The following is a 24121-nucleotide window of genomic DNA, read 5'->3' as shown; positions in this document are numbered from 1 at the left end:
TGCAGTTTCAGTAGGCAGCAGACAGAGGATGGCATTGCTGCCATGGCAAGTGGTTGATATTAGTGAGTCCAGCATCGAGTTGTTCCAATAAGCAGGTAACCAGGGATCCAGAGGGAGGCAGTGCACAGTGAACTAGTAAAGCTTTCCTCATCTATAGAATGAAGGGCTTAATTATAAATTCATTCACCCAAGAGATGATCATCATGTGGCTCCTGAATAGGTACAGAAATACTTTAAACCTGGAACCCATCCTATAAAGACTGATAGTAGATATGAGAACTTATACAGAAGGGAAATTGCTTGCCTAAACTCTGTGACCTTAGTTCAAATTATTTCTCTTGGCCCAGTCTTAGTTATCTCCCCTAGAAGACGGAGGGTTTGGACCAGTTAAACTCCAAGAATCTTTCTAGCCCGTACTCTCTCTATTTTTTAAAATTGAAGTAAAATACACATAATATGAATTTTACCATTTCACCCATTTTAAGTGTACAACTGAGCACATTTATGATGTTGTACAGTCATTACCTCTATCTAGTTCCGGTACTTTTTCATCACCCCCAAAAGAAATCTATACCCATTAGTAGTCATTCCCTATTCCTTTCTTACCCTAGCCCCTGGAATCCATAACATTTTGTACACAGGTTAGCAGGTGGAAGGTAGAAGACAATTAGGGAAAGGATGTGATTCAGTAGGAGCAGAGCTCAAGAAGAGGCATATGACTTGAGTAGTCACAGAAGAATACCTCAGCCTGGATAAGGACTACAAGAGACTAGAAATATAAGACAGATATTACAAGATAACCTAAAAAGGAACAGGCCAGATTTGGGTCACTAGTAGAGTTCTGTAGGATCAGATATTGAGTACCACCCTGCTGGTATACTAGTAAATGGCATAGTCTAGACAAGATAACAAATCTGGCTCTAAAGCCAGTACTTTGCCAGGTCATCACCCTGAAGTAGTTTTTCTGAATGTTTATCAAATATTGTGAGCTTTCTGGGAGATGAGGTCAGCTTGCTTTCAGCATTCTCCCTCATGTAACTTTCATCATGAAATCAGAGAGGGCAAGGCTTTGTACTTCCATATCTAGAAAGCTTAACTAGAAGCCTTCTCTTTCTTTTAGTCCAGACAGAAAGCAAATAAAAGGAAATATAGAAAAATTGAACTTCTAAAGGTCCCGACAGAGTCAGTTAATATCTATACATCTATAATTGGTTACCTGCTCTACGAAGAGCACAGGGCCCTGCACACAGTAGCTATGGAATAATTCCTGGGTGATTTGATTTAATTTTACTCAAATACTGCTTTTGTGACCACTTGACTAGTATAAACCTAAATTGTATCAGTGTCTAAGTAGGAGATAAGCCTAAGAAAACCGATAAAAGAAGAATTAGTGGTAGAGGGGGATGGCAATTGGACTTAGAGGAATCTAGCTTTTGGATAACAATTATATTATTAAATATAGGTTTTTAAAAATGCTTTTCAATTACAGTTTACATTCATTATTCTGTATTAGTTTCAGATGCACAGCAAAGTGGTTAGAAAATCATGTACTTTACAGAGTGGTCCCCCCACTGCTTCAAGTACCCATCCGGACCCATACATAGTTATCATAGTATTATTGACTATACTGTATTCTCTATGCTGTAATCTACATCACTGTAACTGTTCTGCAACTACCAATTTGCACCGCTTAATCCCTTCACCTTTTTCACTGCCCCAAAATCCTCCCCTCTGAAAGCTGTTAGTCTGTTCTCTGTATCTGAGAGTCTGTTTCTATTTTGTTTGTTTATTTTGTTCATTAGATTCCACATATAAAATAAATAATATGGTATTTGTTTCTCTCTGTCTAACTTATTTCACTTAGCACAATATCCTCTAGGCCCATGCATGCTGTGGCAAAAGGTAAGATTTCATTCTTTTTCTTTCTGAGTAGTATTCCATTGTGTATATGTACCATAGCTTTTTTATCCATTCATTTATTGATGGGCACTATGGTTGCGTCCATATTTTTGGCTATTAAAAATATGCTGCAATGAACATAGGAGTGCATATATTATTTTAATTAGTGTTTCAGGATTTTTTGGATATATACCCAGAAGTGGAATCACTGGTTTAGAAGGCAATTCCATTTTTAATTTTTTGAGGAACCTCCATACTGTTTTTCACAGTGGCTGCACCAGTCTGCATTCCTACCAACAATGCACGAGGGTTCCCTTTTCTCTACATCCTTGCCAGCACTTGTTGCTTCTTGATTTTTTAATTGAATTTATTGGGGTTACATTGGTTAATAAAATTATTTAGGTTTCAAGTGTATGTTTCTATAATACATCACCTGTATATTCTATTATGTATTCACCATCCAAACTCTGGTCTCCTTCCATCAACATTTATCCCACATTTACCCTCTCTACCTGCCCGTACCCTCCTTTCTCTCTGGTAATCACCATACTATTATCTGTGTCTGTGAGGTTTTTCTTGCATAACTCCTTCACCTATTTCATCCAGCCCCCCAACCACCCCTCTGACAGCTATCAGTCTGTTTCATGTATCCACTAACTCTTCCACTATTTTGTTCATCAGTTTATTTTGATCATTAGATTCCACATGTGAGACCATATGGTATTTGTCTTTCTCTCCCTGACTTATTTCACTTAGTGTAATAATCTCCAGGTCAACCCATGTGGTTAAAAAAGCTAAGATTTCTTTTTTAATGGCCACATAGTATTCCATGGTGTAAATGTACCACAGCTTTATTATCTACTCATCTACTGATGGGCACTTGGGCTATTTCCAGACCTTGGCTATTGTAAATAATACTGCAATGAACATAGGAGTGTGTGTATTGTTTCACATTAGTGTTTCAGGTTTCTTCGGGTATATTCCCAGAAGTGGAATTGGTGGGTTATAAGGCAGTTTCTTTATTAATTTTTTGAAGAGCATCCATAATGTTTTCTTTTATTAAAATTTATTTTATTGTTGAAAATATTACAGATGTCCCCCATTTTCTCCCTTTTACCCACCTCCCATACGGTTTTCAATAGTTGCTGCACCAGTCTGCATTCCCATGAACAGTGCTTGAGGGCTGCCTTTTATCCAATTTTTTGCGAATACTTTGTTGATTTATTGACGATAGCCACTCTGGCAGGTGTGAGGTGATATCTCTTTGTTTTAATTTGCATCTCTCTGATGATTAGTGACACTGAGCATCTTTTCATATGTCTATTGGACATCTGTATGCCCATTTTTAATTGGATTGTTTGTCTTCCTGGTGTTGAGTTGTATAAGTTCTAGATATTTTGTAAATTAACCCCTTATCAGATGTATCATTGGCAAATCTGTTCTTCCATTCAGTGAGTTCCCTTTTCATTTTGTTGATGGTTTCCTTTGCTGCACAAAAGCTTTTTAGTTTAATATAGTCCCATTTGTTTATTTTTTCCTTTGTTTCCCTTGCCTGAGGAGATATATCAGCAAAAATATTGCTATGAGAGATGTCTAATATTCTACTGCCTATGTTTCCTTCTAGGATTTTTATGGTTTCGTGACATACCTTTAAGCCTTTTATCCATTTTGGGTTTATTCTTAATCTTGTGTATGTCGTAAGTTGGTGATCTAGTTTTGTTTTGTTTTTTGTCCATGTACCAGGCCAATTTTCTCAACATCGTTTATTGAAGAGAATATCTTTACTCCATTATATGCTCAGGCTTCTTTATCAAATATTAATTGACCAGAAAGGTGTGGGTTTATATCTAGGCTCTCTCTTCAATACCAGGCTGTTTTGATTACAGTGGCTTTGTAGTATAGTTTGATATCCAGTAATGTGATCCTTCCAACTCTGTTCTTCTTTCTCAAGATTGCTGTGGCTATTCAGGGTCTTTTTCAGTTCCATATACATTTTTGGAATATTTGTTCTAGTTCTGTGAAATATGTTATTTGTATTTTAATGGGAATTGCATTGAATCTGTAGATTGCTTTTGGTAGTATGGACATTTGAATGATATTAATTCTTCCAATCCATGAATACGGCATATTCTTCCACTCGTTTATATCTTCCTCTATTTCTTCTTTCAGTGTTCCATAGTTTTCCTAGTACAGGTCTTTTACATCATTGGTTATGTTTATGCCTAGGTATCTTATTTTTTCAGTTGCAATGGTAAATGGTATTGTTTTTTAGTTTCTCTTTCTGAGAGTTCATTATTGGTTATAAAAATGCCGTTGATTTTCGGATGTTAATTTTGTATCCTGCTATCCTGCCAAATTCATTTATTAAATCTAGTAGTGCTTTGGTGGAGTTTTTAGGGTTTTCTATGTGCGATATCATATCATCTGTGAATAATCACAATTTTACTTCTTCCTTTTCAATTTGGATACCTTTCATATTTTCTTCCTGTCTTATGGCTGTGACAAAGACTTCTAGTACTATGTTGAATAAGAGTGGTGAAAGTGAACATCCCTATCTTGTTTCTGTTTTTAAGGTAAATGGTTGTAGTTTTTGAACCTTGAATATTATATTGGCTGTAGTTTTGTCATGTATGGCCTTTATCATGTTGAGTTATGTTCCCTGTATTTCCACTTTCCTGAAAGTTTTTATCAAAAATGGGTTCTGGATTTTGTCAAATTCTTTTTGTGCATCTATTGATATGATCATATGATTTTTGTCCTTCATTTTGTTTATGTGATGTATCATATATATTGATTTGTGAATATTATACCAGCCTTGCATCCCTGGAATAAATCCCACTTGGTCATGATGTATGATCTTTGTAATGTATTGCTGGATCCAGTTTGCTAGTATTTTGTTGAGGATTTTTGCATCTATGTTCATCAGGGATATTGGTCTGTAATTTTCTTTCCTTGTACAGTCTTTATCTGGTTTTGGAATTAGGATAATACTGGCCTCATAAGAAAAGCTTGGGTGTCTTCCCTACTCTTGAATTTTATGGAATAGTTTGAGGAGAATAGGTGTTAATTCTCTGAATGTTTGGTAAAACTCACCTGTAAATCCATCTGGTCATCGACTCCTTTTGCTGGGATTTTTTTTATTACTGCTTCAATTTCATCAGTTGTTATTGGCCTATTCAGGTTGTTTTATTCTTCCTGATTGAGTTTTGGAAGATTGTATGTTTCTAGGAATTTGTCAGTTTCACCCAGGTTGTCCAGTGTGTTGACATATAATTGCCCATAGTATTTTCTTACAATTCCTTGTGTTTCTATGGTGTCAGTTGTTATATCACCACTTTCATTTCTGATTCTATTTATCTGGGTCCTTTCTCTTTGTTTCTTGGTGAGTCTGGCTAAAGGTGCATCAATCTTATTTATCTTTTTAAAGAATCAGCTCTTGGTTTCTTTGATCTTTTGTATTTTTCTTTTTGTTTCTCTGTCATTTATTTCTGCTCTGATCTTTATTATTTTCTTCCGTCTACTTCCTCTGGGCTTTTCTTGCTATTTTATTTCTAATTTGTTTAGTTTTAGTGTTAGTTTTTTAGATCTTTTTCTTGTTTCTTGAGGTATACCTGTAATGCTATGAACTTCTCTTTCAGGACTGCTTTCACTGTGTCCCAAAGATTTTGGGTTGTTTGTTCATTTTCGTTTGTTTCGATGAAGTTTTTTATTTCTTCCTTGATCTCGTTGGTAACGTATTCATTGTTTGATAACATGCTATTTAGCTTCCATGTGTTTGAATATTTTTGAGGTTTTTATGGTTTTTTTGTAGAGGTTGATTTATAATTTCATCCATTGTGGTTGGAAAAGATGTTTGATATTTCAGTTTTCTTGATCTTTTAGAGACTTGTTTTGTGCCATAACCTGTGGTCTGTTTTTGAGAATGTTCCATGTTCCCGTGAGAAGAATGTATATTCTGCTGCTTTGGGATGAAATGTTCTGTTAATGTCAATTCAATCTTTTACATCTATTGTGTCATTTTAGGTCTCTGTTTCCTTGTTTATTTTTTCTGGATAATCTATCCATTGATGCCAGTGGGTTGTTAAAATCCTCCGCTATGATTGTATTGCTGTCGCTCTCCCCCTTATAGTCCACCAAGAATTTTTTAATATATTTAGGTGCTCCTATATTGGGTGCATATATGTTTATAAGGGTTATATCCTCATGTTGAATTGATTCCTTAGTATTATTTAGTAACCTTCTTTATCTCTTGTTATGATCTTTATTTTGAAGTCTATTATGTTAGAAATAGGTATTGCTGCCCCAGATTTTTTTTTTTTCCCATTTGGTCGGTATATTTTTTTCCATCCCTTTCTGCCCATGTGAATCTTTTGCTTTGAGTTGGGTCACTTGTAGACAGAATGTATATGGGTCATGTTTTCTTATCCATTCAGCTACCCTATGTTTTTTTGTTGTAGCATTTATTGTGTTTACATTTAAGATTATTAATGATACATACTTATTTAGCACCATTTTTTCCCGTTATGTCTATGTTCCTTTCTCTCAATATTTCTTCTTCTTAAAGCAGTCCCTTTAGCATTTCCTGCAGTGCTGGTTTGGTGGTTATGAACTCCTTTAGCCCTCTTTTGTCTGGGAAGCTCTTTATTTCACCATCTATTTTGAATGATAACCTTGCTTGATAGAGCAGTGTTGGTTGCAGGTTCTTGCTTTTCATTACTTTGAAAACTTCATGCCAGTCCCTTCTGGCCTGAAGCGTTTCTGTTGAGAAATCTGCTGACAGCCTTATGGGGGCTCCCTTGTAAGTCACTGATTAATTCTCTTTTGCAGCTCTTAAGATTCTCTTCTTGTCCTTGACATTTGACATTTAAATTATGATGTGTCTTGGAGTGGGTCTCTTTGGGTTCCTCTTTTTTGGTACCCTCTGTGCTTCCAGAATTTGTGTGGCTTTCTCCTTCATCAGCTTAGGGAAATTATCTGTCATTATTGCTTCCAACAAGTTCTCTATCACTTGCTCACTTCCCTCCCTCTCTGTTAAACCTATGATGTGGATGTTGTTTTGTTTTAGATATCCCAAAGTTTCCTCAATCTGTCCTCATGCTTTTTAAGTATTCTTTAATTTTGCTGCTTTGTTTGTGTTTTTTCCTACCTTATCTTCTAATTTGCTCTTTTGATCCTCTACTTCATCAAGCCTACTTTTAATTCTTTCCAGTGTATTCTCAATTTCAGATATAGTATTATTTATTTCTGCCTCATTCTTATTCATAGTATCTATGTCTTTTTTTATGCTGATGTGGTTTTCAGTAAGTTCTTTGTATTTCCCATTAAGTTCCTAAATGGTCCCATTAAGTGTCTTGTGTTTCTCAGTAATTTCCTTGAGCATCTTTATAACCATTACTCTGAACTCTGTTTTGGATAACTTTGTTACCTCCATCTTATTAAGGTCTTTTTGTGGAGATTTTTCCATTCCTTTAATTCAGGGGTTGTTTCTCTGTTTCCCCATTTTAAAGTCTCTTTGTGTTTGCATCTGTATATTAGATATATTTGCTGTCTCCCAGTCTTGTGGGATGGGCTTTTGTAGTGAATGTCCAGTGGGACCCAGAGGAGTGTTTTCCTTATACTTCTGAGCTGAATGCTCTAAGTGTGTCCCTTTTGTGAGTTCCTTGGGCTCTCCTATTTTGATTAGGTATAGATTGTTGTTGACCTGTTTGTGGGAGGAATCTCCTCTCAAGCTGGCTAACTGTGAGTCTCAGCCACAACCACGTTGTCGTGAGCTGTTGTACAGGTGCTAACAGGACAAAACAGAACACAACCAAACTGACAGGAAACAAACAGGAACTTACAAAATATCCTTACAATCACAATGGAAACAATCCATGAGAAAGTAGAATTAGGAAAGTGAAGTGAGAACACAAATTCTAAAGCCAAAGAGAGAGAAAAGGCTATTATTGCTAATAGTAAAAAAATAATAAAATAAAAAATAAATAAATGAAATAAAAGGTAAAAAATAGAGAAGCTACTGGGAGATAGAAGGGACAGAGAAAAGATTCTGAAAGGAAATAAGGGCAAGCAAAAAAAATAAGCGTAGAAAGTAGATATAGGAAAGTGGTTAAAAAAAGACAAAAAAAGACAGGAAGACAGAGAATGAAAGGGGAACTGAAAAGAAAAAAAATTATGCCAATGGAACAAGAAGAGAGAGAGAGAGGTAAAGCAAGGGTAGGGAAGGAGGCCAATAAGATATTGAAGAAACAATAGAGAAAAGCAATAAACTTAGGGATTATATAATAATATTCTAGCAATAAAGCAGAGACTATCAAGAAAATCTTGATAACAGAATAATAACAAAAAAACCCAAAACAATTAAAAACAAAAACAAAAAAGGGTCAAGCAGAGCCAGATAAAACAAATCCAAAACAAAAATTAATAAAAAATTAATAAAAAAATAAAAATGTAATCCCCCCCCCTTTTTTTTCTTTAAAAAAAAACAAGCCAACCAAGTCAGGTTTTTCTGGGCAGCTTGTGTTGTCTGAGGCTCACAGTTTTGTATGCTGATTTTGGTTCTCCTGGGAGGTACTTGTGTGTCATCCAATGTCAGGAGCTGTTTAGGTTTGGCTCCTGGTGTCCTTAAGTAGCTGGTTGGTCTGAGGTTCTCTGTGGCCCACCTCCACTTGTCAGCTATTTTGCCTCCCCCTTGTTGTTGCCTAGTCTTACTCCAGAGTCTTCTGAAGAGTCTTTAGGGTGCAGGCTGGCTAGTGTAGCTCAGGCTCTTGATTGCGCCCCTTACTTAGAATTTTCTCCTTAAGGTACTTACTGTGGGGAAGTTAATCTCAACTTCAAAGCCAACTCCTCAGTTTCTACCATATCCTCCAATTCCAGTTCCCCATACAATAGCCTGCTGCAGGTTCAGATTGAATTCAGTCTGTTGCCTTTTCTGTCTGGGCAGTTTCAGAGGCCTCAGCTCAGTGGGATTGATCAAAAGAAATTCTGGTGAGCATGTTGCCTGCCCAGCCCCCAGAAGGGGTTTTACGCATTTTCTCTGGTTCCCGAATAATAGTCCCTGAGAGTCTTACTCTTGTGATGTCCTCCTAGTAGTTGTTCTCCCTTACCCAAATGAACTGTGGCCAGCAGGGGATATTTGGGGCTTCTGTGTACTGAACCAGCCCCTTTCCTGTTTGGGGTCGTACTCCTTGCTTGCGGGGAGAGATAGTTATGCTCTGCCCTTCCTTTGTCAGTTCTCGTTGGCTGATCTCACAGGGTGTTCAGTTCAGACTCTCCACAACACAGGCATGTATTCCAGCTTTCGCTGGTCAGTCTCCCCAATGCAAGCCCAGAAGGTGGATGCCATGAGGTACCTATTAGTAATCAAAAATATATAAAGTATAAAACTGGCAGAAAACCTGTTTTGCGAATATCTGGTGCCCTTACACCTTGGATCCTAGCAGGAGAGGTTACAAAGTCAGCCTCAAGCAGGTCTTCTGCACAGCTGATCTCCGTAAAGCTGGGGCAGCTCCTTGCGCACTATCCCAGTTCTCTTCAGAGCAGCACAAAAATCCCTGCCCATCTCCAACCCGCAGCTCCAGTCCCTCTCTTGTGGCGGGAGGGCTCTATTCCCCTTCCCCAAGCCACACAGTTCAAATGCTTTCTGGGGCTTTGCACAATGCCTTACAGGACAGCAGAGGGTCCCTTTACGTCACTGCTGGGTGTGGGCCACAAACCCCTTTGTATTTGGAGGCCACACACTGCAGGACAGCCTTTCCTGTGGTCAGCACCTGGGTTACATCTCTCCTGCCCGGGCTGTGGCCATTAGGTGTGTTGTTTCACTGGGAATGTGCAGCTCCCCTCCTTGCAGGCGCACTGTACCCCTGGCTCCCTCTGCTTGCCATGCATGGGCTCTTCTTCCATTCTCCACTGCTCAGGGTTTGTGATCCCTGCTTTTGGATGCCAGTCCACACTCCGAAGGGGAGGGAGCTTTGCAGCCTCTAACCCTTGGGCCTCACAGCCAAGCTCTGGCTTCAGGGGGGACTCCCTCTTTCTATGCTCCCCCTCTCTTACCAGTCTTTATGATGTTTCTTCAGTGCTCCTCACTCAAAATATGTCCATCAGCTATATTTCTCTTATTTTCCCCTACTGGCTACATAGTATTTTAGCTGTAAATCCAGCCTGTGGTTGGAAGCAAGGGCATTGCTTCTTGTTAGAGTGCCATCTTGTAGACCTCTGTATTTTGCATTTCTAAATGATTCTTTTTTATGGGTTTCTGTGTCCTTTTTAACTTACACTACTTTGTTTAAGTTCTCACTGAAATCATCCATTCTTCCCCCTAAGGTCCTTGAGCAGCCTTATAACCATTGTTTTAAACTCTACATCTGATATCTTGATTGCTTCCATTTCATTTAGTTCTTTTTTTGGTGACTTCTCTTGTTCTTTCATTTGGGGCATATTTCTTTGTCTCCCTATTTTGTCTGCCTGTGTGTTTGTCTCTGTGTATTAAGTTCAACTGCTGTGACTCCAAAGCTTGCTGTGTGGGCTTTCTCATGTAGTTGCCTTGTGGGTCTCAGTAGTGTAATCTTCTAGATCGCCAGGGCTAGGTGCTCCAAAAATGATTCTTATGTGGGTTATGTACCTTCTCCTATTGTTGTTGAATCTTGAATGCTGTTGGCCCATTTATGGGTAGAGTTAACCCTCAGGCTGGCTGATAATATGGATATAACTCTTTCACAGTGTATGAGTCACTGTTTGAGTCACTGTGCCCCTTGAGGCACAGTTACTTCTGGTAGGGTCTTGCATCAGCCAGAGTCCCCCTTTGGCTGTGTTGTTTTTGTGGCTAGTTGAGTGTGGCTAGCTCTGGTATAGTTTGTATCCCACCAGTGGTTGTGTTGGTTTTGTCCCCCTTGGCCAGGTCTCTGGTGCAGGTTGATGTTAGATGTGTGTAACTTGCCTTGGGCTACCTGTCTGTAGTTGCTATTTTATTCACTATTTGTGTCTGTGTCTACTGGGCCTGGGTGTGTGTGATAAAGGTCAGGCTGTGTACCTGGATCAGCTTCCCGAAGCTCTGAGCTTGGAGGAGATCAATAAAACTCCAAGGCTTCCTGAGGTTGATGTTCACCTGTTGTCTACTCCATCCTGCTCTGAGGTTGCATGGACTTCCTCCAGAATCTTATGAAGAATGGCTATAGAGTGGGCCCAAGCTGGCTGTGTTGTCCTAACCCTTCCTCAAAGCTAAAGCTTAGTATGGCGGGGTGACTGGAATGAGATGACCGGCTAGTGGATCCCCATACTTGGAGCAATGTGGTCAAGCTCTCAATAGGGAAAATGTGGCCCCTACTCCAGAGCCAAACCACTCAGTCTTTGCTAGTTTCTCCAACTATAGCTCCCCCAAGATGAGCACCCCACAGGTTCAGTTTGGGTGCTTCTAAATGTCCCCACTTCAGGAACAAGCTTGGCAAAATGGGCCTGCTAGGACTTGGGCAAACAGATCAAGAAAGTCTTCTATTGGGGGTGGCACCAGCAGGGCTGCAAGAGGGGGGACGAGCTGTACTTCTCCCCTTAGCCCTGTATTCATGTCTGCTCAAGCCCCATACTGGAGCCTCTGAGGGAAATGCACTCCAAATGTCCTAGCTCAGAGCAGAGTCAACTTTCCCCCATGGAACTGAGCCCAACAAGATGGGGCCAATAAGAATTATAAAAACAGATTGAGGCAGTCTTCTTTTGGGGGTAGCCCTGGCCCAAGGGAGGAGAGTAAGCTGCATGCCTCCCTCTATCTCTGTAACTGTGCCATCAGAAACCCTGAAGAACTGCACTCCATAAGTCCCAGCTCTGAGCTCTGCTCCCTGTTCCCTCCCCCTTGAGAAGCTAAGCCCAGTGGGACAGAGCCAGTGGGACTTGGAGGAACAGGTCAAGGTGGTCCTCTGCTGGGGGTGGTGCCGGCCCTCGGGAGAGGAACGAGCTGCATGCCTCCCCCTAGCTCCACAGTGTACTGCCAGAGACCCCGATGGAATGCTCCAAGGTGGTTGTTCCAAATGTTCCAGCTCTGAGCTGTGCCTCCTTCCCCCTGCGGAACTGAGCTCAAGAGGGCCATTGAGATTTTGGAATGCAGATCAAGGCAGCTCTCAGTCGGCAGTGGCTCAGACCTGTGAGAGGGGGGCAAGTTGCACACCTTCCCTTAGCTCTGCTGTCTCACTGCCAGAGACCCTGACAGGGAGTCTTCTGTTGGGCATGGCACCTGCTGAACCCATGGGAGGGCAGAAAGATTGGTCCCTGTTCCAAAGCCACACAGTTCAATGACTGTCTAAGGGTCTGTCTATAGTTTCTCCATAAAAAGAGTATACCTAACATCCCTATTCGGTGCAGCCAACAGCGCTTTCTGCCAGACTCAAGCTTAGCAGAGTAGTGTCACCAATATTTGGAGAACTAGGTTAGTGCACTCCTCCCGCTGTAAGTATAGGAGTGCCCAACCCTGGAAGGTGGCGTCTGAAGGCGATGTAGGATATTGACTTAGGATCAGGACCCCAGTGGCTGACCCTCCAGATTTATCTCTGGAGCCAGACCTTTTCTGTATGAGTGCCATATGCCATATGCCCTGAGTTGCCTTCCCTGTACCACAGCCCTGGGTGAATGCCCAAGTGCAAGCTCATGTGCATTAGCCCTTTAGGAGAACACCTGGGATTCTAGCAGACCCCCTCTTCTTTCCAGCAGACAGAATACCTGCTGATTTTTGCTGCCAGATGCTATGCAGGCTCCTCTTCCCAGATCTGGTGCTCTGAATTGAGGATCCCAACATGGGGGTTTCAACTCCATGCTCCTCAGGGGAGACTTCTGAAGCTGAATTATCTCTCTGGCTTCACAGCCACTGCACCTGGGTGCAGGAACCAGCCCTCTCCACATCTCTGCCTTTCACACCTGTCTGTGTAGCTTCTATAGATCCTTGGATATAATATTCTTGTTCAGCTGACTTCATTTGGTAATTCATGTTGATTGTTCTATGCTTTAGCTGTAAATCTGGTTTGGTACCAGGAGGTGTGTGTAGCTTCCACTTATTTCATAGCCATTTTGGATCTCCTAATTTTTATATATAGTGTGAGGTATGGTTCCAAGTTCATTCTTTTGCACGTGGATGTAGAATTGTCCCAGCACCATTCATTGAAAAGACTATGCTCTCTCCCTTGAACTGTCTTCAAACCTTTGAAAAATATCAACTCAGTATAAATGTAGGGAATATTTCTGGACTCTTATCTATTCTACTGATTTTTATATCCATTCTTATGCCAGTACTATACTATCTTGGTTTTAAAGGTTTGTAGTAAGGTTTGAAATCAGGAAATGTGAGTCCTTCATTCTTTTTCAAAATCAGTTTGGTTATTTTGAGTCTCTCAAATTCTCATACAAAATTTTTAATCAGCTTTTTATTTTCTACAAAGAAGCAAGCTGAGTGTTTTGATAGGTATTGTGTTGAATCTGAATCAACTTGTTGAGTATTACCACCTTAACAATATTAAATCTTCCAATCCATGGACATATAATATCTTTCTATTTAGTTAGGTCTTCTTTACTTTCTTTCAAAAATCTTTTGCAGTTTTCAGTGTAAGAGTCTTGAAAGTCTTTTGTTAAATGTATTTTTAAGTATATTGTTCTTCCTGATTCTGCTTAAATGTGATTGTTTTCTTTTTTAAAAATTAATTAAATCTATAGGGGGTATATCAAACTAACAAGCTTCGGCACAGCAAAAGAAACCACCAACAAAACAAAAAGGCAACCAACTGAATGGGAGATAATATTTGCAAACAGCTCCGACAAGGGGTTACTATCCAAAAATATAAAGAACTCATACAACTCAACACCCAACAAACAATCCAATTTTAAAAAAAGACAGAAGAACTGAACATACGCTTCTCCCAAGAGAACATACAATGGCTAACAGATGTATGAAAAGATGTTCAACTTCACTAGCTAGTAGGGAGATGCAAATCAAAACTACAATGGGATTGTTTTCTTAATTTCCTTTTCATATTATTCATTAGTAATATCTAGAAATACAAGCGACTTTTTATTTATTTATTTTATTATTCTGTTACCTTTCATTGGTGATTATAAATCTGACAGACTCAAATTCCAAAAGAATTTGAAAAGACTTTTAAAAAAATTTTATTTTAGTTATTTATTTTATTGTTGACAGTATTACACATGTTCCCATTCCCCCCCCTTTCTTGCCTCCACCTATCCCCCCACTCCACCCCAGGCCTTTACCACATTATTATCTGTGTCCATGGGCTATGCATATATGTTCTTTGATTAATCTTTTCCAGTCACCTCCACCCTCCTCCCCTCTGACAGCTGTCAGTCCATTCCATATATCCATACTTCTGGTCCTATTTTGTTTGTCAGTTTATTTTGTTCATTCGATTCCACATATAAGTGAGATCATATGATATTTGTCTTTCTCTGGCTTATGTCGCTTAGCATATCTCCAGGTCCATGCATGCTGTCACAAGCGGTAAGAGTTCATTCTTTTTTACAGCAACGTAATATTCCGTTGTGTACATGTACCACAGCTTTTTATACATTCATCTACTGATGGGCACTTGGGTTTTTTCCAGATCTTAGCTATTGAAAACAAAGCTGCTATGAACATAGGGGTGCATATATCTATACTCTTTCTGATTAATGTTTCAGGATTCTTAGGATATATTCCTAGAAGTGGGATCACTTGGTCAACTAGGAATTCCAGTTTTAATTTTTTGAAGACACTCCATACTGTTTTCCACAGTGGCAGCACCAGTCTACATTCTTACCAGCAGTGTACTAAGGTTCCCTTTTTTTCCACATCCTCGCCAGCACTTGTTGCTTGTTGATTAATTGATGGTAACTATTCTGGCAGGTGTGAAGTTATACCTCAATGTAGTTTTAATTTGCATCTCTGTGATGACTAGTGGTGTTGAGCATTTTTCATGTGTCTATCGGCCATCTGCATGTTTCGTTTTGGGAAGTGTGTATTCCCTTGCTCATTTTTTAATTGGATTGTTTGTCTTCCTGATGTTCAGTTGTATAAGTTCTTTATATTTTTTGGAAATCAACCCCTTTTCAGATGTATCATTGGTGAATATCTTCTCTCATTCAGTGGGTTCTCTTTTCATTTTGTTGATGGTTTCATTTGCTGTGTATTAGCTTTTTAGTTTGATATAGTCCCATTTGTTTATTTTTCCCTTGTTTCCCTTGACCTAGGAGATGTATTGGTGAAAATATTGTCTGAAATTCTACTGCATATGTTTTCTTCAAGTATTTTTATGGTTTCACAACTTCCATTTAAGCATTTTATCCATTTGAGTTTATTCTCGTGTATGGTGTAAGTTGATGGTGAAGTTTCATATTTTCTATGTACCTGTCCACTTTTTCCAGCACAATTTATCAAAGAGAGTGTGTTTACTCCATTGTATGCTCTTGCCTAGTGTATCAAATATTAATTGATCATAATGGCATGCGTCTATTTCTGGGGTCTCTGTTCTGTTCAGTTGATCTATATTCCTGTTCTTGTGCCAGTACCAGTCTGTTTTGAATACAGTGCCTTCATAGTATAGTTTGATATCTGATATTGTGATCCTTCCTACTTTGTTCTTCTTTCTCAAGATTACTGAGGTTATTTGGGGTCTTTTTTGGTTCTAAATAAATTTTTGGAATATTTGTTCTAGATCTGTTGGTATTTTAATAAGGATTGCTTTGAATCTGTAGATTGCTTTGGGTTCTATGGACATTTGAATGATGTTAATTCTTCCAGTCCATGAACATGGAATATGTTTCCACTTGTTTGTATCTCCCTCTATTACCTTATCAATGTCCTATAATTTTCCAAGTACAGGTCTTTTACTTCCTTGGTTAAGTTTATTCCTAGGTACCTTATTTTTTTGTTGTTGCAGTAGTTAGTGGGATATCTTTTTCTGAGAGTTCATTATGGTTGTATAAAAATGCCCTCGATTTCTGGATGCCAATTTTGTATCCTGCTACTTTGCTGAATTCATTTATTAAATCTCATAGACTTTTGATCGAGTCTTTTCAGTTTTCTGTATACAGTATGATGTCATTTGCAAATAATGACAGTTTTACTTCTTCCTTTCCAATTTGGGTATCTTTTATTTTTTCTTCTTGTCTGATCACTGTGGCTAGGACTTCCAGTACTATGTTTATTAAGAGTGGTGAACGCAGACATCCCTGCTTGTTCCTGATCTTAAGGGAATCATTTTAGTATTTAACCATTGAGTATGATGTTTGTCTTATGTAGCCTTTATTATATTTACGTATGATTCCTCTATTCCCTCTTTGCTGAGAGTTTTTTTAATCATAAATGGGTGTTGTATTTTTTCATGTGCTTTTTCTGCATCTATTGATATGATCATGTGATTTTTATCTTCCATTTTGTTTGTGATGTATCACATTTAGTAATCTGTGAATATTGTACCAACCTTGTACCCCAAGAATAAATCCCACTTGGTCTTGTTGTATGATCATTTTAATGTATCGCTGGATCAGATTTACTAATATTTTGTTGAGGATTTTAGCATCTATGTTCATCGAGGATATTGGCTTATAATTTACTTTCTGTGTAGTGTCTATCTAGTTTTGGAATTTGGATAATGCTGGCCTCATTAAATGAGTTTGGAAGTCTTCCTTCCTTTTGAATTTTTTGGAATAGTTTGAGGAAGATAGGTGTTATTTCTTCTTTGAATGTTTGGAATAATCCTTCTATGAAGCCGTCCAGTTCAGTACTTTTGTTTGCTGGGAGGTTTTTGTTTGTTTGCTTTTTGTGTTTCAGTTTCATTAGTTGTTATCGGTCTATTCAGGTTTTCTGACTTTTCCTGATTGACTTTTGGAAGATTGTATGTTTCCTGGAATTTATCCATTTTGCTTAGGTTTTCCAATTTGTTGGCATATGGTTGTTCATAGTATTTTCTTACAGTTGTTTGTATTTCTGTGATGTCATTTGTTACCTTGCCTCTTTCATTTCTGATTTTATTTATTTGGGTCCCCTCTCTTTGTTTCTTAATGAGTAAGGTTAAAGGTTCATCAGTCTTTTTTTTAACTTTTCAAAGAACCAGTTCTTGGTTTCATTGATCTTTTGTATTGTTGTTGTTGTCAGTTTCTATGTCACTTATTTCTGCTCTGATTTTTATTATTACCTTCCTTCTTCTTACTCTGGGGTTTTCCTGTTCTTTCTCAAATTCTTTTAGGTGTAGGGTTTGATTATTTACTTGAGGCTTTTCTTGTTTCTTGAGGTAGGTCTGTAATGCTATGAACTTCCCTCTCAGGACTGCTTTTGCTGTGTTCCATAGATTTTGGTTGTTGTGTGTTAATTTTCATTTGTCTCCAGGTGACTTTTGATTTCTTCCTTGATCTCATTTTTACCCACTCATTGTTTAATGAAATGTTATTTAGCCACCATGTTTTTAATGCTTTTCAGTCTTTTATTGTAATTGACATTTGGTTTCATACCATTGTTGTCAGAGAAGATGCTTTATGTGATTTCAATCTCCTTGAATTACTTAAGACTTATTTTGTATAGAAATACAGTTGACTTTTTATATTGTTCTTGTATCCTGCTACATCGCTGAACATGTTAATTTATTATTACAGGTTTTTTTAATCTATGAAGTTCTTAGATTTTATATATACAATCATGTCATATGTGAATAGTTTTACTTTTTCTTTCTAATCTGAATGTGTTTTTCCCTCCATTTTCTGTGTCCAGAACCTTCACAATGATGTATGGAAATTATGTTTGTTCATGATTATAGGATGAAAACATTCACCTTTAAGTATGATTTTAACTATGGGTTTTTCACAAATTTCCATCATCAATTTGGGACAGTTCGGTACTATGCTTAGTTTCTTGAGTGTTTTTCAATCACGAAAGGGTATTGGAAATTGTCAAATGCTTTTCTGTGTCTATTGAGATCATCATATATTTTTTATTCTATTAATGTGGTATATTACATTGACTGATTTTCATATTTTGAACCAACCTTGCATTCCTGGGATTAATCTCACCTGGTAAAGTGGATTTTTAAAAATATATTACTGAATTTGGTTTGCAAGTATTTTGTTGAGAATTTCTGCATTTCTGTTTTTTGGAAGAGTTTGTGAAAGATTGATGTTAGTTATTCTTTAAATGTTTGGTAGAATTCATTAATGATGCTGTCTGGCCCTGTCCCCCTTCCCTCCCCACCCAGTTGGGAAGTTTTTGATTACTAATCTAATCTTCTTTATTTGTGATAGGTCTATCCAAATTTTCTTCCTTTTCCTTAGTCAGTTTCTGCCATTCTAGGATTTTTTCCATTTCATCAGGTTACCTAATTTATTGGCATATGCTTGTTTATAATGTTATACTGTTCCCTCTAATCCCTTTTACTTCTGTTAGATTAGTAGTAATTCATCTTTTATTCCTGAATTTAATAATTTGAGTTCTCTTTTTCTGTATTTTAACTTTTAGAAAACAAACGTAATACTTTATCTACTGTCTAATTTGAAAAACAAAGGGAAAACTGAAGATACATACAAAATAAAAAAGCATATCAAAATTAGGCTCTGGATATCTTGTTACCTCTCTGTTAGTCATTTCTCCTTTATCGGCTTCAGTTTTCTCATTAGGAAGTTGCGATATTGGTTAATAAAGTCTGTGGACTATATTATTTCCATATTTAAGCCTGGGATTAAAAAACATAGTTTGGAGTATTTGAGGACAGACAGTAGACCAGTTTGGAAGGAGCCCAGTATTCCTGAAGGGCATAGTAGAAGCTAAGAAAGGAAATTTAGATTGAAGCTAGATTATGGTAATATTTCAATTCCAGGGTAAGAGATTTGGACTTGGCAATGGGCAGCTATTAAGGATATGGAGGTGTGAGTGTAGCCAGACAAGGTGATAATCAAGGAAATTGGTGTGGCGAAGGATTGGACCTGGGAATCACCCAGGGACATCACTTAGGGAATGGGGGCAATGACAGTGAGAATGAAAAAATAAGAAATGAGGACCAGAGGTTTCTGATTTGGGAAGTACTCCCTGAAACTGAGTGAGGAGGGAGTAGTTAGTTCTCTTGCCATCCTCTTGTTTCTCATAGTTATCGGTTAGGCACAAATTAGGTCCAAAATAATCATTTGTTAAGTTGAATTCCATTAAACTAGCCTTGCTCTAGAGCACAATGAAGGCTGAAGAAAATAATCTTCAAGTACTCTGAGAGGGCTTCCAGGAAAGCCTTCCATCTTGCCAGGCTCTGGGCATTGTCTGTCTTCTTTTTTGTCACCGAGGAGCCTATGTGTGCCAATTGCAGTGTCAATGTAAAACTCTTGTGAACAGGTATACAGGTATACATTAGCTTGCACAGTTTGTTGGTGAGGGGGTTCAGATGGTACTCTGGACTAATATTGTGCCCAGGGAAGATGAACTCATGGGCTGACCTGTGTCAGTGCATTTTGACATGCAAGCAGACAAGACCTTCATCTGCACAGAACAGGGAAACTCTCAGCAACAGGGGACTGAGAGTTTTATACCATAAAGTCATAGTCTCCTGTCCAGGGGATTTTTTGTGGGGCCCTGGGCCCAGGGGCAAAATAATTGGGCCTTACATGATAGATTTTTCCTGGCTAAAATCATCTCCCCTCAAATGTCAGCTCTGCAGCAGACAGAGATTTTTTACTCTTTTGTTGCTGCTTTATCTGAGGTATCTGGTACTTCATTCTCTCCACCTTTTAGATACTTTAGAATGCATCTAAGCATCTAATACAGATTTAATGAATGAATCTACTAGTCATTCTTTTGGATTAAGGTAGCATATTTCCTCAAGTAGTGGGCTTATGGGCTTGTTTCAGTATAGTAGATAAAGGTCTTTCTTCTCAGAAGCTCCTTATAAAAGGTCCTGCCATCCGTGCCTTTAGTTCTCACCAGAAGGGGCTTGCTCCTCCACCAAATTCTGTGTAAGAAATCTGCATCCACCTTGTTGTAGTTGCCTTCTTGCCCTTTCATTTTTATTTGGAGTATGGCTAAATTTGATTCTGTCTTGACCTGACTTTCCAACCCACCCACCCTCACCAATATTTTGTGCTCCTTCCCACTGGAAATGTTTCAAAGAGTCATATCATTTCAGCCATCTAAAAGCCAACATTTTGTTTTGTCTTGACTGTCTTACTCCCGAGAAGAAAAGAAATGGTTCTTACCTTGTGAAGGCCTGCCTATTATACCCTTTTCATAGCAGGAATTAGCTTGCTGTATGAGGAGCTGGAAAAAGCTAATAGATTATTAGAGAATGAGACTTTTATTGGTACAAATAGACAGCATCAGGTATATGATGTGTTTGCTTCAAGGCTTTAGGATCACCTTTTTGAACAGATCTGTTTCTTGATTAGTCATCTCTCAATCACTGCCTCTATATTGTTTTAAAGGGCAGCTATTAGCATATCGAAGACACAAAGCTAACCTTTGTAAGCTGGAAAAAGATTTACAATAAATCATTTGCAAAGGGTGATAGGTTCTGGGTAAAGATATGTTTTTGCACATTTGGCTGTGTATGCAAAATGGATTAAAATGGATTAAGCTCTACTTGCTTAGGTCTGTGGAAAATAAGTAGACTATATGCTGGTGACATCTCTAGATTCACTGGGTGGTAACCATGCTCCCCAAAGCTCTGTGAGGCAAAGGGAGAGGAGAATACACAGAGTTGGAAAGTAACTACTGTCTTTCCAGCTTCATCCCAAAGCCTCTGTCCCCTTAAAAAAACACCCACCAACATACTTTTCTGGTGTCAGAAATAGGGATGCATTGAAGTTGCTTGATCTTAGCTTCTTGAGGCAGGAATATGGAAAAATCTGGGGGGTGGATATAGGAGGGAAAGATGGATTGTTGAATAAGGCTGTAGAGTCACCTGGCAAGGTCTTTGGCTATTTATCCTGGCAGATCTTACCACTCTTCTTAGGGCACCACCCTTCCTTTTCTCCATGCCCCCCTTGTTTTTCTCCTTCCTGGGACTGGGGTGAAATGAGCCATCTCCCTGAGTTAACTCATCCCAGATCAAAAGCTATCTTACTCTGCCTCTCCAACAGAGTTTTTTTTTTTTTTTCTTTTTTTTTTTTCTATATCCCTTTGCTTCACAATTTGGAATGGATAGTCTCAACCTCTACCAACTGTATCCAGTTTTAATGAGTCTAATATTTCTCAGCTCACCTTGTCCCAATCCCCTCTCTACTCCTTTCCTGTCTCTTAGAACCAGAGGCAAAAGGTGCCAGCACAGTAGTTAAGTCCATAGGCTCTGGAGCCAGACTATCCCAGCTCTTCTGCTTCCTAATTTTGTGACTTGGGATGAATTCCTTAACTTTTTAAGGCTGTTTCCTCTTCTGCGAAATGGTGGTAATAATGGTACCTGTCTAGCAGAACTGAATAATACAGTTCATTGAAAACTCTCAACACAGTGATTCAATAAACAGCTGTTGCTATTATGTGGTACAAGGACATTCTGACATCTCCACTCCAACTTTGAGGAAGTACAGATCTTTCCATATCCAAGGAATTTTATGGTCAAATGTTAATGATTATTTGTTCAAGCTTTGATGGAAATCAACACCGAAGGCCCTATTTTTGATATGCCCACTCTAGTATCTAACTTTGATCTCCATGCACATAGGTGTTATATTTAACAATAATCCAGCCATAACACCTAATATGTATAGCTTAATCCTTATTTTTTTTTTATCTAGCTATGCTCCTTAGATATGCCCTAACATAAATGAGTTCTGCTTGCCATAACTTTTCTCTCCCCTTAACCCATTTTAGCTAAAATGTCTCTGAAGATGATGTAGTCCTACCCTTCCACATCCTTCATTTTACAGATAGGTCACCAGAGGCCTAGAGAAAATTAGATTCACTCTTAAGATCAGCAAGTCACCTTGGAGCCAGGAATGGGATTCAGTTTACAGGGACCTCTGGATGAAGGCTCTCTGAATACCTGAAAAATTTACTTTATCCTTTTTCTTCTTGGCTAGAAACTTCTCAAAGAGAGAAGCTAATCCACTCTTTTTCTGCCTTCTTCCACAGCTCTGGGTGAACCAGGAGGATGGGGTAGAGGAAGGGCCCAGTGATGTGCAGAATGGGCACCTGGACCCCAACTCAGACTGCCTCTGTCTGGGCCGGCCACTACAGAACCGGGACCAGATGCGGGCCAACGTCATCAATGAAATCATGAGCACTGAGCGTCATTACATCAAGCACCTCAAGGACATTTGCGAGGTAGGCCCAGCTATGATAGAACATGTGGTGCTGGCACTTAGGGTGGAGTAGAGTGCACTTATAGCATTCTGCTTGACCCAGGGAGAACTCTACTTTGAATATTTTTATCCCCTTCCTTCCAAATGAGGGGGTCATATCCTACTGTCTGTCCTTCAGCCTTGTTGAACGGGGTCAGAGCCCAGTTTGTAGTCAACAGTATAGCTCTAACATTTTTCAAAGTTCTGGTTTCTTTAGAGCAGTACTGCCCAATTGAACTTCCTGCAGTGATGAAAATGCTCTCTGTGTTCACTTTCCAATACAGTAGCCACTAGCCAGTTATCTGTGGCTATTGAGCACTTGAAATGTGGCTAGTATGATTGAGAAATGGAATTTTAAATTTTATTTAATTTTAATTAAATAACCACATGTGACTAATGGCAGCCAAATTGGACTGTGCAATTCTAAAATGATCAAAACCAAGAACTGTGGGGCTTAACTTTCTTCAACTCATTTTTCTCATCTTTTCTGGAAGGTTAAAGTTTTTCTTTCCCTCTCCATGAGGAAGTAAGGTAAAGTAGAAGGAGCAAGGGCTCTGGGGACATGGAGTGCTGACTTTCACTACTAACTTTGTCACTAATGAACCTTTTGGCCTTGAAGGTACTCTTGAACTCCTCTGACCTTTGATTTTCTGATTTGTCCAGTGGGCTTCATTCTACTGACCTCATTAAGGTTATTGAAAAAATTAAGTAAATATATTTTAAGTATTTGGAAAAAGGTAGTTTTCCTTTTCCCCCTTCCTCTTTTATCTATTCACCCATCCATCCCAGTCTCTCTTTTATTTTTCTTCTCTTCCTCCTACATTCACACAAATGGCTGATACACACACACACACACACACACACACACACACACACACACACACATTTTGAGAATGAATACAGGATTTACTTGGTGGGGGTGAGGGGGGCAGCCACGGTCTAACACTGTTCTCAAGGGTTCTCAAATTAAGGATACTTGAGAATTTGAGTGAAGTGTAGGCTAACTGTGGGCAGGGACTAGGTTTGTAAGCAGCCTGAATGAGGGTTCTAGCTCTCAATCCTAATGATATATTTTTAAAAATCACTCTTAGAATGTTCTGTGTGTCACTGGGCATTAAACTGACAAATCATTCAATCAGCAAATATTTAGTGGAGTTCTGCTCTGTGCCAGGCCCTAGACATAGCTCTACCATCAAAATGTTTTGTCTTAGACTAGCAGTGTGTGAATCACCTGGAAGCTTGTTAGAAATGCAGAATCTTTAGCTCCACTCCAGACCTACTGAGTCCAAATCTGCATTTTAACAAGGTTTCTATATGAATTATAATGCTTATTAAAATTTGAGGAACATATTGTAAAATGATAGCTGTCTTATAATAATATCATAGGGTTTGTAATGCAAGTAAGTACAGCCTGTTCTTTACCTGGCAGTTGAGGGATACTGCCAAGACCCTAAGTCAAGTTATATCACTCCAGTGCACAAAACCCTCCAGTGGCTCACCATTTCTCTCTGAGTAAAAGCCAAAGTTTTTATTGTTATTTACATATCCCTGTGTGATCAATCACTCCTTACCTCTGTGACTTCATCACCTGCTCCTTTTCTATACTCCCTCTATTCCAGTCACACTGGCCTCTTGCTGTTCCTTAAAAATGCCTAGCATGCTCCCCCACAGCTTTTGCACTGGTTTTTCCTTGTGCCCAGAGCACTCCTCCACTAGATGTCTTCATGACTCCATTCCTCCTGCTTCAAGTCCTTACACAATTATTGCCTTCTCTTTGAGACCTTTGCTAACCTTTCTATTTAAAATTGTAGTGTGCAGTATGTCTCTCTGTTAAATTTTTCTTTCTATTTCTTTGTGAAATTATTTATCTTTATTGTTGACAGTATTACAGATGTCTCCCATTTTTCCCTCCATTTTCCCCTCCACCCAGTTCCTGACCTACCCCAGGCTTTCACCG

The 24121-nt window shown here is 38.8% G+C and overlaps 1 protein-coding gene across 12 annotated transcripts in view; it reads left to right on the top strand.

Annotated features, from left to right (window-relative positions):
- ARHGEF9 (Cdc42 guanine nucleotide exchange factor 9) overlaps positions 1–24121 on the top strand; it is a 393542-nt gene that overhangs the window by 286688 nt on the left and 82733 nt on the right. For all 12 annotated transcript variants that reach the window (XM_081126011.1, XM_081126016.1, XM_081126015.1 and 9 more), the window contains one exon: positions 21956–22147. In XM_081126011.1, the coding sequence (XP_080982137.1) occupies positions 21956–22147 (192 nt within the window). The remainder of the gene's footprint in view (positions 1–21955; positions 22148–24121) is intronic.

Source organism: Miniopterus schreibersii, assembly GCF_964146895.1.
Source record: "Miniopterus schreibersii genome assembly, chromosome: X".
NCBI lineage: Eukaryota > Metazoa > Chordata > Mammalia > Chiroptera > Miniopteridae > Miniopterus > Miniopterus schreibersii.
This window is presented reverse-complemented; position numbering and strand designations above follow the sequence as displayed.